This window comes from Chrysochloris asiatica, unplaced genomic scaffold (assembly GCF_000296735.1).
Source record: "Chrysochloris asiatica unplaced genomic scaffold, ChrAsi1.0 scaffold00037, whole genome shotgun sequence".
Classification (NCBI taxonomy): Eukaryota; Metazoa; Chordata; class Mammalia; order Afrosoricida; family Chrysochloridae; genus Chrysochloris; species Chrysochloris asiatica.
This window is the reverse complement of record NW_006408555.1, coordinates 16,818,592-16,833,546: the sequence shown is the minus strand read 5'-3', so window position 1 is coordinate 16,833,546 and position 14,955 is coordinate 16,818,592. Positions and strand designations below refer to the sequence as shown.

Sequence of the window (14,955 nt, the reverse complement as noted above, 5' to 3'; positions counted from 1 at the left end):
ATGCTAACAACGTATTCACGGTCATATTTTGGCTATTGTAGACTTGTTTGAATTTTCTTCAGTTTCAGCTTGAATTTGCCTGTGAACAATTGATGGCTTGTTCCAGAGTCAGCCCCTGACCTTGTTTGGTTGATGTTAGTTTCTCTATTGTTTTTTCTCACAGATGTAGTCAATATGATTCCCTGTGTGTTACATCTGGTAAGGTCTATGTGTACTGGGGTTCTATGCTTTGGAGTTGGTTCCGACTCATAGTGACCCTGTATAGGGTTACTGAGGCTGTAAATATTTACGGGAGCGGAAAGCCTCATCTTTCTCCCTCAGAACCACTGGTAGTTTCAAACTGCTGACCTTGAGTTTAGCAGCCTGACTTATAACAGCTATGCTACCAGAACTCCTTTCCATGTGTATAGTCATCCATTTATGCTGTTGAAAAAGGTATTTGCCATGAAGAAGCTGTTCATCTTGTACAAGTCTCTCATCTTGTACAAGTCTATCATGTAATCACCAGAATCATTTCTATCACCAAAACTATTATCTTCCAACTACTAATCCTTCCTTTTTGTTTCCAACTTTGATTTTCCTATCACAGTAATTATCAATGCATCTTCATTGAATGTTTGATCAGTTTGAGACTGAGGAAGTTGGTGGAATTATTTAATTTCTTCATCATTGGCTTTGGTGGTTGGTGTGTAAATGTGAATAACAGCTGTATTGACTGGTCTTCTTTGTAGGCATATAGACATTGTTGTTGTTGTTATGTGCCATCGAGTCGGTTCCGACCCATAGCGACCCTGTATAGGGTTTCCGAGGGTGTAAATCTTTACGGGAGTAGAAAGCCTCATCTTTCTCCCGCGGAGCACCTGGTAGTTTCGAACCGCTGACCTTAAGGTTCGCAGCCCGATTCGTAACCACTACGCTACCAGACATTATCCTATGACAAACAGCATTGTAGTTCAAGATAGATCTTAAAATGTTCTTTTTGACAAGTGAATATGATGCCATTCCTCTTCAATTTGTCCTTCATGGCATCGTAAGCCGTATGATTGTTAAATGTTAAAAAGTCCACCCCTGTCCATTTCAGCTCACTAATGCCTAGGCTATTGATCTTTATGTATTCTCTTTCATTTTGGATGACTTGCGATTTTCCTAGATTCACACTTGGTACATTCCACATTCTGATGATTAATAGATGTTTGCAATTGTGCCTTCTCATTTTGAGTCATGCCCCACCAACAAATGAAGGTCCTGAAAGATTTGCTTCATCCATGTCATTCAAGTTGACTCTACCTTGAAGAGACATCTCTTCCTCAGTTTATTCTGAGCACCTTCCAACCTGAGGGACTCATCTTCTGCCATTGTAGCAGATCACGTTTCACCTACTACTCATAAGGTTTTGGGGGTTAATACCTCAGAAGTGGGCCACCTATTCTTTGTTTCTTGTTCTTGTTGTCATTTAGCTGGTTCCGATTCATAGTGACTTGAAAGAGGGTTTCCAAGAGAGGCTGATGGTTTTGAACTGCTGACCTTGCAGTTTGCAGTCCAGTGCACATCCTACAGCACTAGCCAAGGGTCTCCTTCTGCTAGTCTGTGCTTTATCAGTAAGTTTTTCTGAAAGCTGCTCACCATGAGTGACTCTCATGGTGTTTGAAACATTAGTGGCCTAGCTTCTAGCATCATAACAACAAGCAAGCCGCCACAGTAAAACAAGCTGAAGGACATGTATGGGCCTTAACAACATGGTAGTCCATGTACTGGTAAAAGGAATTTTCCAGGTAAGCAGTTATAATTGGATTTACTCTCTGAAAGACTTTTGTTTTCGGGAAATAGTCTGGGCAGTAGTTTGGAAGGATTCATCAGAATCTTTATGTGACCCTAGTTGTTGTTGTTAAGTGCTGTCAAGTCAGTTCTGACCCACAGCGACCCTATATGTGGTTTCCAAGGAGCAGCTGGTGGGCTTGAACAGCTGACCTTGCGATTCAAACCGACTTTACAGTCCAGTGCATTAAGCCACACCAGGACTGGTAGGAAAGTAGGCATGCTATCACCACAGAAGCATGAGTGTGTTTCTTCCAGTTGTCTCAGTGTGTTGGCCCAGGCTCAGACACAGGAAAAGTAGAAGGGTTCAAAATACCTACTGAAGTAACAGCAGTGAAATGGATTGGATAGCATTGCAGCAAGGTTCAAGGCAAAAATACTCATTTTTGGTGATGCTATGGGTTTGGCACTGGGCAGTTAACCACAAGGTCAGCAGTTCAAATGCAAAAACCACTCTGTGAGAGAAAGATGAGGTTCTCTGCTCCTGGAAATATTTATAGTCTCAGAAACACTATATAAAGTTGCTATGAGTCAGAATCGACTCAGTGGCTGAGTTTGCCAGTGGGTAGATATGGTTCTAGATAAGGAGCCCAGGTGGCACACTGCATTAAGAACTGGATTGCTAAAGTCAAAGTCAGCTGCTCAAAACCAGCAGTTGTTCTGTGGGGGAAAGATGAGACTGTCTGCTCTCATAAAGCATTACAGGATTGGACGTCCTAAGGAGCACCTCTAGTCTGCCCTGTAGACTTGCTGTGAGTCAGAATCTACTTGACGGCAGTTTGGTTTTTTGGTTTTATTTTGTTTATGGTTATAGATGGTTCTTCTTGAAAATGATAGCAAATACAGTGGCTACGCCCACACCAAAACCAAACCCACAGCTGTCTAATTGACTCGAACTCACAGCATTCCTAGAGGACCCAGTAGAAATAACTGCTCCTTAGGGTTTCCAAGGACTCCTGGTGTGGCACTCTGGGTTAATGCGCTGGACTGCCAAGTCAGATGTTCAAACCCACCAGCCTCTCCTTGGAAACTGTATACAAGGTTGCTATGAGTCGGCACCAACTCGACAGCACTCAACACCAACAGAGTTTCCAAGGTTGTAAATCTCTACAGGAGCAGACTGCCTCATGTTCCTCCCTCAGAACAGCGGGTGGGTTCAAACGACAGGCCTTTTGATTAGCTGCAAAGCACTTTAAACAATGCACCACCAGGGAGCCAAATGGGAATCCAAAAACAGAGCAAGGAAGGTCACCATCTCTTGAGCGAGGATCATGAGTCTCCCTGAATTGCATGGAGACACGCTAGACAGGAGGCAAGAGAGCAGTTGTATCCCTGGGAGGTCAAAGTCTGCGTGTTGGTGCCTGGCTGGTTCAGAAGCAGACTGTACAGTCTCCCTGGGGACAGACTGTCACTGGACTTTGCATCATCAGCCCTAGCGACACATGATCCTTGGGCAGGTCCAGGATGAGTTATGTAATGTTTTGGCTGACTCTGGGTCACACAGAGGACAAAGCCATGCAAATGCTTCCTCTCACACATTGCCAAAAAAGAAGAGTAAGCATGATTTCATTTGTTGGAGAGAAAAAAATCTCTATTTTGATGCAAAATATACTTGTGGTAGAGTACTCATCAAACTGACAATAGAGGCATACTCTTGCCCATCCAGGGGTTGGTTTTATATCTACTGCTTAACCTTCTTTATAGCAAATGCAAAGTCAGCAATCAAATCCACCGGCCACTCTTGAAATCCTATTCAGGGTCACTGTCTGGGAACGTAGTGGTTACAAGTTGGGCTGCTAACTTCAAGATCATCAGTTTGAAACTAACAGCCATTCTGCAGAAGAAAGACAAGGCTTTCTGCTCCCATAAAGATTTACAGCCTTGGAAACCCTGTGCAGAGTCGCTATGAGTGGGAACTGACTCCATAGCACACAACCACCACCACCACCATGCGATGGCACACAACAACATAACAATAATAGTAAATGCATGCAAAACATTTATTCAGTGAAAAGGTATTGATTGTGTGATTGGAAACAAGCTTTGGTATGAGTTGGTGTTCAGGAAATAGTGGTGAACCACATAGACAATTCATTCAAGAGACCTGGTGTGGCACTGTGGGCTAATGCACCAGACTGAAAGTTGGATTGAACTGCAAGGTCGGTGGTTCAAACTCACCAGCTGCTCCTTGAAAACTCTACACAGGGTCACTGTGAGTCAGAACTGACTCAATAGCCCTTAACAGAAACACATGAGGTGTCATATAGGAGGCTTGGGGGATGTAAATAGTAAAAGCAGATCACTACTAGCCACAAGGTTCTGACTCATCCAGAAGACAGACTTGGCAATCCTCCTTTAAAACAGTACAGGCCTTGAAACAGTACAGAGCAGTTCTACACTTTGTACACCTGGGGGCGCTATGACTAGGAACTGACTAGATGGTAACTAACAGCAACAGGGAAAGTTCTAGGGGCAAAGAAGAAGACCATGGTGAGGCTTTTATTTCTTACCTCCTAATTTGTTTTCTAGGGTTCCCTCACACCTTGAGCTGTTCCCTGAATAATACCTCTTTGGTCCCCATGGTCTTCAAACTGCGTGTTCCTGGGGATGGCTTGGGGAGTAAAAGTATTTCCACTTGCCAGCAACATTCAGACAACAAAACTCCCTCCTGGAACAGGGAAGAAAAAACACCGGCAGTGAAACCAAAGGAATTCACCATCTCTCCCAGCTGTGGCACCATTCGCCCCCAGGGATTTGCTGCTATTCGGGTAAGGTTCAGAGGCTCCCAGCACCCAGGGCCAAACCCTGGAACTCACACAGAGCTATTTGGACATCTTAGGTTTGCTCTCATGTGCTCAATGCCATTGGGAGGGAATGCCTGTCAATTCACATAGAGAACTGGGGTCTATCAAACGAAATCAACCCAGGTACAAACATGCTGGGCAAAGGAATTCCCACTGCTCCAGTGGATTCACATCTGTCCAGAGTGTAGATTCTACTTACTGAAAGTACACCTATCAGTCAGTACAAGCATAAAAAGATGTAAGCACTCATTGAGAACTAGGTTCTCCTTTCCTTTAGACACAAACGCTTTGTACCAATGTCCAGATGAAATCCATTTTGTTCAGATTTTTAACATGAGTCTGGGTGGATGTGATGTTGTGCTAACAACAATTTGTATTTAAGTCGACAAGAGCAGTGAGGAGAAAGCTAGTTCTCCACCCTTTCTATGATCTTTTTGAAATCATGTCAGGAGGCTGCTGAAACCATGGTGTGGTGGTGCAGCCAGCAGACTCATTTCCCAGTTATCTCGCAGAGGTTTGTGCTGTCTCCCCTCACATACTTTTGCTGCTTCAGTTAGGTCTAACAGTCTTGAAGCCTGTATTAAATTGAAGTGATTGTGTACTCTCTAGGAAAGAAAAAAAAGAGAATTGATAGCTAAGATTGGTAATTTTCTCTTTAGTCATTATCCTTGAATAGTTACCGTACTATTGTTTCGTCGCTCAAATATGCTTCAACTATTTCATACTACTTCACCATGAGTCCTGCTGTTGTTGTGTACTGTCGAGTTGGTTCCAAGTCATAGCAACCCACATAAGGCTTCCGAGGAGCGGCTGGTGACTTTGAACCTCCCACCTTGTACTTAGCCGTCCATTGCTTATCCTACAGTGCCACACCAGGACTTCACCATGAGTCTACTCATCCTAAATCCTTTCTAGATGTTGTCGGCCCTTCCCTGGGTTTCTCCATGGGTCCAGTGAGGTTTGGTATTAGATGTTATAACTGAGCAGCCCTGTAGGATAAACAAGGTGGGCAGTTGAAACCCACCAGCCACCACTTGGAAGAAAGATGAGGCTTCCTGTTCCCTTATAGCCTGACAGCCTTAGAGACCCTCTACAGGGTGGCTGTGAGTTGGAGTAGCCTCGATGGCAGTGGCTTTGGTTTGGGTGTCATTGTAACTTCTCAGCGTCACTCATCGGACTCTCCTGGTGAAAGGAGCTGCTGCAATGCATTTCTTTCTTTTTTTGTATTTAATTTTCCTTTCCTTTTTTCCCTTCCTGCCTATCCCAGACAGCACAGGAAGCTTTGTAGACAACATAGCATCTCTCTAGCAGGTTTTGGCCAGAACCCCTTTCTCTTCTGTCTTCTAAGCATAGGCAGAAAGACCAACAAGGAGTTACAGGTGCATTAGGAACCTCTGCACGCTGGCTCTGCAACTTCTCTGCAAACCCGACACGCTTTCTTTCCAAATCAATGGTTCCATCGTCACGTCATTTTTTATCCTTTATACTCAGAAAAAGCTTTCTCCAGGCTTCTGTTTCCCTCCCAATCTGCACTTTAACCAGGTCTGTGTGGACTCAAATTTGCATCCAGCGAGTCCCTTTGCAACCTGAAAAGTTTTTAATTAGTATCTGATACATAATTTATAGACAGAAAAGCCTTTACCCATGCCAGAAGCTGTTTTCTACAATTACAAGTATCTCCTCCAGTACAAATCATTTTAAAGCAATTAAAAAACTGTAGCCAGACTTTCAAAAGCCTAAATGTAAAATTTCTGAACAGATATTGCCTTAGAGAAACCTTTCTCTGGTACTCAGCCTTTTTTTATTTTAATAGTGAACATTTGGGGTCCGGGTGAGATTTTGAATAAAACAAAGGCTGTCTAATCAATCTCCTGGTCCTCCTAATCAAGTTCCTAGAGGTCACGTGGAGCTCTGGTAGCACAGTGGTTACAAATTGGGCTGTGAACCTTAAGGTCAGTGGTTCGAAACTACCAGCCACTCTGCGGGAGAAAGATGAGGCTTTCTACTCCCGTAAAGATTTACACCCTCGGAAACCCTGTACAGGGTCGCTATGGGTCGGAACCGACTCAATGGCACTTAACAAAAAAAAAAAAAAAAACAAGAGAAATGGAGCTGTAGTTTTTGTATTTTTTTAATCAACATATTGAAGGAGCTCTGGTAGCGTCGTGGTTACAAATCAGGCTGATAATCTCACGGTCAACAGTTCGAAACTATCAGCGGTTCCGAAGGAGAAAGATGAGGCTTTCTGCTCCCAGAAAGACGAGGTTTCTACTCCTCAGAAACCCTATACAGAGTGGCTATGAGTCGGAACCGACTCCACAGCACACAGCCACCAACACCACCATCAACATATTGAAGTTTCTAATTCACATCACTCAGAGTTGTTTGGAAACAGTATAAATTGTAATCATTGGCGTTCGTTTGATAGAGCATATCTTTCATGGTTATTTTTCCCCTTCTTGCAGGCATATAACTTCTTTGATCCAACCTCCCCAGGAATGAGCAAACCTGTTATACTAAAGTCATTTAGTTTCTAACCTGGCCTTTTAAGAAACTCAGGGTGCCCTGACCCCAAAACATAACTTGTTCAACTAAAAATGTAATAAAACACGACCCATCCAATGAAGTACTTAGACATCACTCTGATCCCTGCAACCTTCCCACCAGCTTTTTTCTCCCCTGTGTCCAAGGGAGAGCAGGCCTTTTGAAAAGAGCAACATTTCACCTTTTTTTTTTTTTTTCTCCTCCTCTCCAGGTGACCTTATGCTCCAACACCGTGCAGAACTATGAGCTGGCCCTGGTGGTAGACGTGGAGGGCATTGGAGAGGAAGTGTTGGCGCTCTTAATTACAGCAAGGTATCAGACTCACCTGCATCCAGAGACATCTTCTGCAGCCTCCCTGAGCCACCACTAATGGGCTGCCTCTCCAGAAGGCAGTCGCCTGCCTGCCAGTTCACACTGCATTTATTCGGCCTTCCTGGGAACAGAAGCAGAATCTGATCATAAAATAACAAAGCTTGAAGACAGCAACCATTGTTAAAACACTTTGGGTAGCCGTAAGAGAAGGGATGTATGTATTTTGCAGAGTGCAGAGAATTGTAGTGTTCTTTAATGGGTCTGACTTTCAAAGTATGTCACATAAAAGGTTTAGCAGGAACATGTAGCCAGTTGCAGGTTCTTGTGTTTAACTTTAAATATGAGGGGACTTCAAAAAAGGTAACAGACGTTTTGAAATAGGTTCATATCATACCCGAAAGTTATGCAGCTAGGAGAGTGGTGTTCTTCATCCCCTATATCATGACAATGGAGGAAGGCAGGTTAGAAACTAAGAGTCACAACCACAAATGAAGCCCAAGTTACCAATAATAGGCCAGCTGTAAACCCGGGGCTTCAATCCCTCCCAAGTCCTCCCACGGCGCCCCCTCAGTACTGAGAGTCACTATCACAGTGCCAGCTCTGGGCTGAGCAGCTGCCTCTGTCTCCTCATCCAAGACAGCTGTTCTGCATAGGAGTTAGAATTATTACCATTATTTAGATGATGTGAGCATTGGAGCGCTCCAAAGTGTCACAGCTAGTTAAGGCCCCATGCTGGTGGTATTGGGCCTCTTTGACATGGATACAACAGTTCCACTATCCTAAGGAACTTGCACACGGGGGCCACTTGCCAGAGGATGGCCAGATACCAAAACAATGGAAATATTAGTCATTACCCACAGAAGACAGCTGTTTCAGGAATCCTGCTTCTAGACCTTTTCTTATTAAAAACTGGTGACTGGGGTGGGGCGGGGGAGGGGGTTGTGGTGGTAAAGGAGAGGGATGACAGGGGAGAGGATTTGAAAATGATGAATGTAGCGATTAGAGAAAAACCCCAGTGTGACGATGACAGATGTGTTTAACTTGGGACTTTACGTTCTCCATATGTAAACAAGCTCTCTCTCCTTTTGAATCCTTAAATGGACTCCTTCGAGCAGGTGCATTGTACCTGCACTCTGTCTGGTTCGTACAGAGGTGGACTTTGGTCGCTGCTTCCTGAAGTACCCTTATGAGAAAGCGATCCAGCTGGTCAACAATGACAATCTCCCAGGATGCTATGAGGTTCTGCCTCAGGTGAGTGACTTCATCTTCACTTGGTGTTCATTTGTTTTCAGTGGGAGTCACTCGATGAGAAAGAGAGATTCTCTGAAAAAGCCGTATTCCTGAACACATGACCTTAGGCAATTCTGATTTTTAACCCTTGGACAATCTTGTGGTGTTAGACAACCACAGCTGGCTTGCCATCTGCATGGGTAAGCAGCTGCAGGTGCAAACGGTAGCTAATCTCCCCAGAAATTACTCTTGTTGAAAAAGTGAAGGGTCAATTAAGCCAACATCTAGAAGTTGCACCTGCAAATAATTGTCTGGGAGTTAGCCTTGCATCATAATGAGACTGAGCCACGAGTTTCCCCTTACAATGTCCATGGTTGTATCTTGAACAAATCCGAACATCACTAAGATATAGTGATCAATATTTATCAGTGGACTCATGGGACCAGAAAGCCAGAAGAATGAGGAAAGAGGAGTTGAACCTTAATGTCTTATGCAGTGTATCTGTCTACATGCCATGACATGTTACTAGGTAGGGTGACTGAAAAAGTTAAACAGGTATGGAGAAAAGATTCAGAGAGATCTGTACAGATGAGAGTAATGGAAGATTATGATTATTGTTATATGCTGTCGAGTCAGTTCCGACTCACTGACTCTGTATACGTTTCTGAGGCTGGAGCAGAAAGCCTCATATTTCTGCTGCAAAACAGAAACTGGATTCAAAGTGTTGAGCTTTCAGTTAGCTCCCCAACACATAACCCACTACAACAGCAGAACTCAATGGAAATTACTAATGAATGCAATTTCCCAAGAATGCACTTTGGTTTAAAACTCAGTCATACAAACATTTCCCAAAAAAAGCCCCAAACCTACTGCCATCAAGTCGATTCCAACTCATGATCACTCGCTGTTTCCGAGACTGTAAATTGTAAAGATTTAAATTGTAAAAATTTTAAATTGTAAAGATTTACAGTCTCGGAAACAGCGAGTGACCATGAGTTGGAATGAGTTGGAGAAGACAGCTTCATCTTTCTCCCATAGAATGACTGGTAGGTTTGAACCTCTGACCTCTGCTAGCAGCCCAATACCCAATCCACACCACCACCAGGACTCCTTTATTACAAGTAGAGTACTCTAATAAAAATTAATGCCAAAAAATCAAATGGAGGTTTTATGTGGCTATCAATTGAATATGAGTTAAAAGAGCAGTATGAGGACCACCGCTTTAGGAACCCTACATAGGGGTCGCTTTGAGTCGGAGTCAACTTAGTGGCCATGAGTTTGATTTTATGAGGCCCCGAAAGGCAGTTATACACATGGACCTCACCACATGGAATATGCAGAAATCAAATTGACTACATCTGTGGAAAGAGATGGTGGAAAAGCGCCTTATCATTGGAAAACACATGGCTATGGACAGATTGTGGAAGACACCATCAATTGCGCACATGCAAGGTCAGGCTGAAGCTGAAGAAAAAATTTTAAAGTCCACAAGAACCAAAATATGGCCTTGAACATATCCCACCTGAATTTAGAGACCATCTGAAGGACAGATTTGATGCATTGGACACTCAAGATTGAACACTAGATGTGGGATGACATCAAGAATATCATACAGGAAGGAAGCAAAAGATCATTAAGAAGACAAAAAAGGAAAGAAAAAAATGTATGTAAGAACAGACTCTGAAACCTGCTCTGGAGTGTAGAGACCAAGGCAAATGGAAGAAATGAGGAGATAAAGGAGCTGAACAGAAAAATTTCAAAAACGCAGCTCGAGAAGACAAAGTCAACTATTATAATGAAATGTACAAAGATCTGGAGTTTAGGAAACCAAAAGTGAAGAACAAGTTCAGCATTTCTCAAGCTGAAAGAACTGAGAAAAATATTCAAGCCTCATCTTGCAATTCTGAAGGACTCTTTGGGCAAAGTATTGATTGATGCTGAAAGCGCCAAAAGAAAGTGAAAGGAATACAGAGTCATGGTTGATGTTCAACCATTGCAAAAAGTGGCATATAAAGGAAGAAGTTCAAGGTGCACTCAATGCATTGGCAAGAAAAAGGCTTGGAAAATTGATGGAAGACAAATTGAAATCTTTCAACAAACTGATGTAGCATTGGAGGCACTCACTCATCTACGCCAAGAAATCTGGAAAACAGCTACCTGGTCAACTGATTGGAAGAGATCCATATTTGTGCCCATTCCAAAGAGTAGGTGACCCAAAGGAAAGCAGGGATCATGGGACAATATCATTAATATATATGCAACTAAAATTTTGCTACAAATAATTTAAAAATGGCTGCAATAGTACATTGACAGGGGACTGCCAGAGGTCTCAGATGGATTCAGATGAGGATGTGGAACGAGGGATATCATTGCTGACATCAGATGAATCTTGGCTGAAAGCAGAGAATACTAAAGAGATACTTACCTGTGCTTCATTGACTATGCAAATTTTGACTATGTGGTGTGGATCATGACAAGCTATGAACAAAATTTCAAAGAATGAGTATTCTGCAACACTTAATTGTGCTCAGGAGGAACCTGTGTATAGACTGAGAGGCACATGTTTGAACACAACAAGGAGAAACAGTGAATGGTTTAAAATTGGGAAAGGTGTGTGCCAGGTTGTTTTCTATCCCCATACTTACTTATTCAATCTGTATCCTGAACAAATAATCCAAGAAACTGGATTATATGAAGAAGAATGTGGCAACAGGATTGGAGCAAGACTCATTGACAACCAGCGATATGCAGACAATACCACCTTGCTTGCTGAAAGTGAAGAGGACTTAAAATACTTACTGATGAAGATCAAAGACCATGGCCTTCAGTATGGCTTGCACCTCAATGTAAAGAAAACAAAAATTCTCAAAACTGGACCAATGTAGAGTATCATGACAAATGGAGGAAAGACTGAGTTTGTCAAAGACTTCATTTTGCTTCGATCCACCATCAACACTCATGGAAGCTGCTGTCAGGAAACCAAATGACGTATTGCATTGGGCAGATCTGCTGCATAAGACCTCTTTAAATTACTGAATAGCAAGCAAGTCAGTTTGAGGACTAAGGTGTACGTGACCTGTGCTTTGATGTTTTTGATAGCCTCATATACACGTGAAAGTTGGACAGTGAATAAGAAAAATGATAGAAAAATTGGAGCTTTTGAGTTATGGTTGTGGAGAATAATTCTAAAGGTACCATGAACCATGGACTGCCCAAAGAACAAACAAATCTATGTTGCTAGAAGTACAACCAGAGTGCTCCTTAGAAGTTAAGATGACCAGACTTTGTCTCTCATACTTCAGACGTGTTATCAGGAGTGACCAATCTCTGGAGAAGAATATCTATCATATTTGGTAAAGTAGAGGGTCAGCAAAAAAAGAGGGAGATCCCCAACAACATAGTTTGGCAGCAGCAATGGGCTCAAGCATAGCAGCAGTTGTGAGCATGGTGCAGGACTGGGCAATGTTTTGTTCTTTGTACATGGGATTGCTGTGGGTTGGAAACAGCTTGACGGCACCTCACAACAACAACAATACAGAGCAGAGGCAGGATCAGCTAAAAGAAGGACCTAGCCACCAGTCAAATGACAGCCAGAACTCTGTCTTCAGATCTTGTCGCTGTGTTTTTTATTTTAAATGGAAATTTGACACAAATGGTAACCATGTCGTCAGGATACCCCAGTCATATTAGGAGCAAAGGAGAATACCACACCCTATGGAACTATTATTGCGTTAAACCTAGTAACATACTGTAGAACATGGCTCTGAGGACCATACGTTGGTAAATGTTGGACGTTATTCATTCCTTCATTCATTTAAAAGGCATGTACGATAATAGCAGTTATTGTTGTTGTGAAGTGTGGTCGAGTCAATTCTGACCCATAGTGACCCTGTACTGAGTTTCCGAGGAGCAGCTGGTGAACTTGAATCACTGACCTTGCAGTTCAAACGGCTTTGCAGTCTGGCGCATTAACCCACAGCGCCACACCAGGACTCCATTAATAGCGGTACATGAGCCTTAATAGCAATACTATTCACAAAGCCAAAGATGGAAACAACCCAGGTGTTCAGCTGGTGAATGGATAAACAAAAGGTGGTATGTCTATACAATCGATTATTATTGGACTATAAAAATGAATGAAATACTGACACATGCTACAGCATTGATAAATCTTGAAAACATGCTAAATGGAAAAAAAAAAAACAAAACAGTCACGAAATACCACATCAGTTTATGGTTCCATTTATAGGAAATGTCCAGAATAGGTCAGTCCATAGAGAAACTGCAGATTGGTGATTGCCAGGGAAGGGAAGAAGAAGGACAGACTTCTTAATGGGTATTAGGATTCCTTTTGGGGTGATAAAAAAATGTTTTGGAGCTAAATAGAGGTGGATGTTTTACAATACTGTGCATGTATTGAATGCCACTGAATTGTCCACTTTAAAAATGATTACATTTTTCCACACTGGAGTTTCCTTTACAGTTGCTAGACATAATCCTTTGAAGACCCTTGCTGGTCCTACCGGTCACAGTTGAGCATTGTGACTGCAATGGGCTCCTACTCATACTGGCCTGCTGTTGAGTTGTTTTTATTGACAGATTTTGTTTGCTACACACCTCACTGGGTTGTGTACCACCACCAGCTAGATGTGATCCCTTGTCTCATATCCAAAACAGAACATACTTGGGTATTCCTGAAACATCATACAGTGTGTATTATTTGTTATATGAACCTAGCCTACCTTGTTGTTTTCTCATATTAAGCAATGTAAATCCACTTTGTTTTAGTGGTGCTATTTTGGTAATGTATAAGCAATTTCAGTTCTGTTTAGGGATTGACTTCCAAGACTTGAGCTCTGCTTATTTCATATCAGTAAGACAGCTATTTTAATTTTATCTAAAATAAAACTTTTTTCTCAAAAAAAAAAAATCATTAAGTGTATGTTAGATGAATCTCGCCTCAATTTTTTAAAAAAACTGTATTGATCACATGCTTTGGTATAGACAGTGGGCATGTAGAGAGGAGAGGCTAAATCATGGCCAAGGGGGTTCACAGCCCCTGAAGGATAGACAGGCGTAGCGATACTGCTGTGTACAGGGCACTCCCTGAGGCAGAGGAAAACCCCCAACCCCGAGCTCCACAGATTTCTGGGTAGGACTCAGGGCAACGGAGAATGAGTGTGCCAAATAGAGGAGCCCTGGTGGCATGGTGGTTAAAGCACTCGACTGCCAACCAAAAGGCAATGGCCCTAGAGGAGACAGATGGGCCGTCTGCCTCTGTAAAGATTTATAGCCTTGGAAACCCAGTGGGGCAGCTCTACTCTGTCCAGTACGGTCGCTCTGGGTCAAAATTCACTCCACAGAAATAAATTTGGGTTTTATGGTTGGTGCCAGGTAGCTTGAAGGGAAACAGTGTTCCAGGAAGGGAGGCACACATCAAAAGATGGAGGTGGGAAGCTATGGTCTTAACCTGATTCCTGTTCTATATAATTTATTGCTTTATGTTGTGAACTCTGGATTGGGGGGTCTTACCCACTCTCCTTTTAATTAAATTGCTTCTGGCTGGCTGAAGTGCTTCAACACCAATGCTTTTCCAAAGAGACTCCATGGAAGTGCCTGTTTCCATGTTCTGTGATGTGTATTTTAGACCACGCCTTGGACTTGACTGTACCTTTGTCTTTTCTCTTCCTCCAGGTGGATGAGGATTCACCTCCTGTGCTCCTTTCCAGCCTCACCCCCTGTGGGATTATCCCTCCCCACAGCACCGTAGACATACCTCTAGCCCTGGAGACCCAGGTCACAGGGCAGCACTGGTCCTTAGTCTACATCTACGTCTTTGGGAGCCAAGACCCTCCTTTGGTGAGAGCCCGGTTTTCAGATTTACGTTTGAAATTGCTGTTAATTGTTGTGAAACATGACAGGCTTCCTCATCGAAGGTGCATGCCTTACTTACATATCCTCCAGTCTATAGTTTTAGTTTTACATTTTCCTTCTGCAATGGTAAAATGCCAGTACCAGCTTATTTAGAGAATCCATTTGCTGATATCAACCTGTGAAAGTTTTTGTTGTTAAGTGCCAGTAAATTGGTTCCAACTCATAGCAACCCTGTCTAGGGCTTCTGAGGAATGACTGGTGGGTTTGAGCCACCAACTTTGCAGTTAGCAGTCCTGTGCTTATCCTACAGTGCCACACGAGGACTCCACATAAGAATGTGGTGGTGGTGGTTGTATGCCACCAAGTCGGTTCCAAC

At 42.9% G+C, this 14,955-nt stretch overlaps 1 protein-coding gene across 1 annotated transcript in view; it reads left to right on the top strand.

The window, feature by feature from the left end:
• The window catches only part of HYDIN (HYDIN, axonemal central pair apparatus protein), a 402,001-nt gene that overhangs the window by 141,713 nt on the left and 245,333 nt on the right, over positions 1-14,955 (top strand). Inside the window, exons 13-16 of the mRNA XM_006860316.1 lie at positions 4,345-4,583; positions 7,375-7,475; positions 8,591-8,726; positions 14,400-14,564. Coding sequence (XP_006860378.1) covers positions 4,345-4,583; positions 7,375-7,475; positions 8,591-8,726; positions 14,400-14,564 — 641 coding nt within the window. The remainder of the gene's footprint in view (positions 1-4,344; positions 4,584-7,374; positions 7,476-8,590; positions 8,727-14,399; positions 14,565-14,955) is intronic.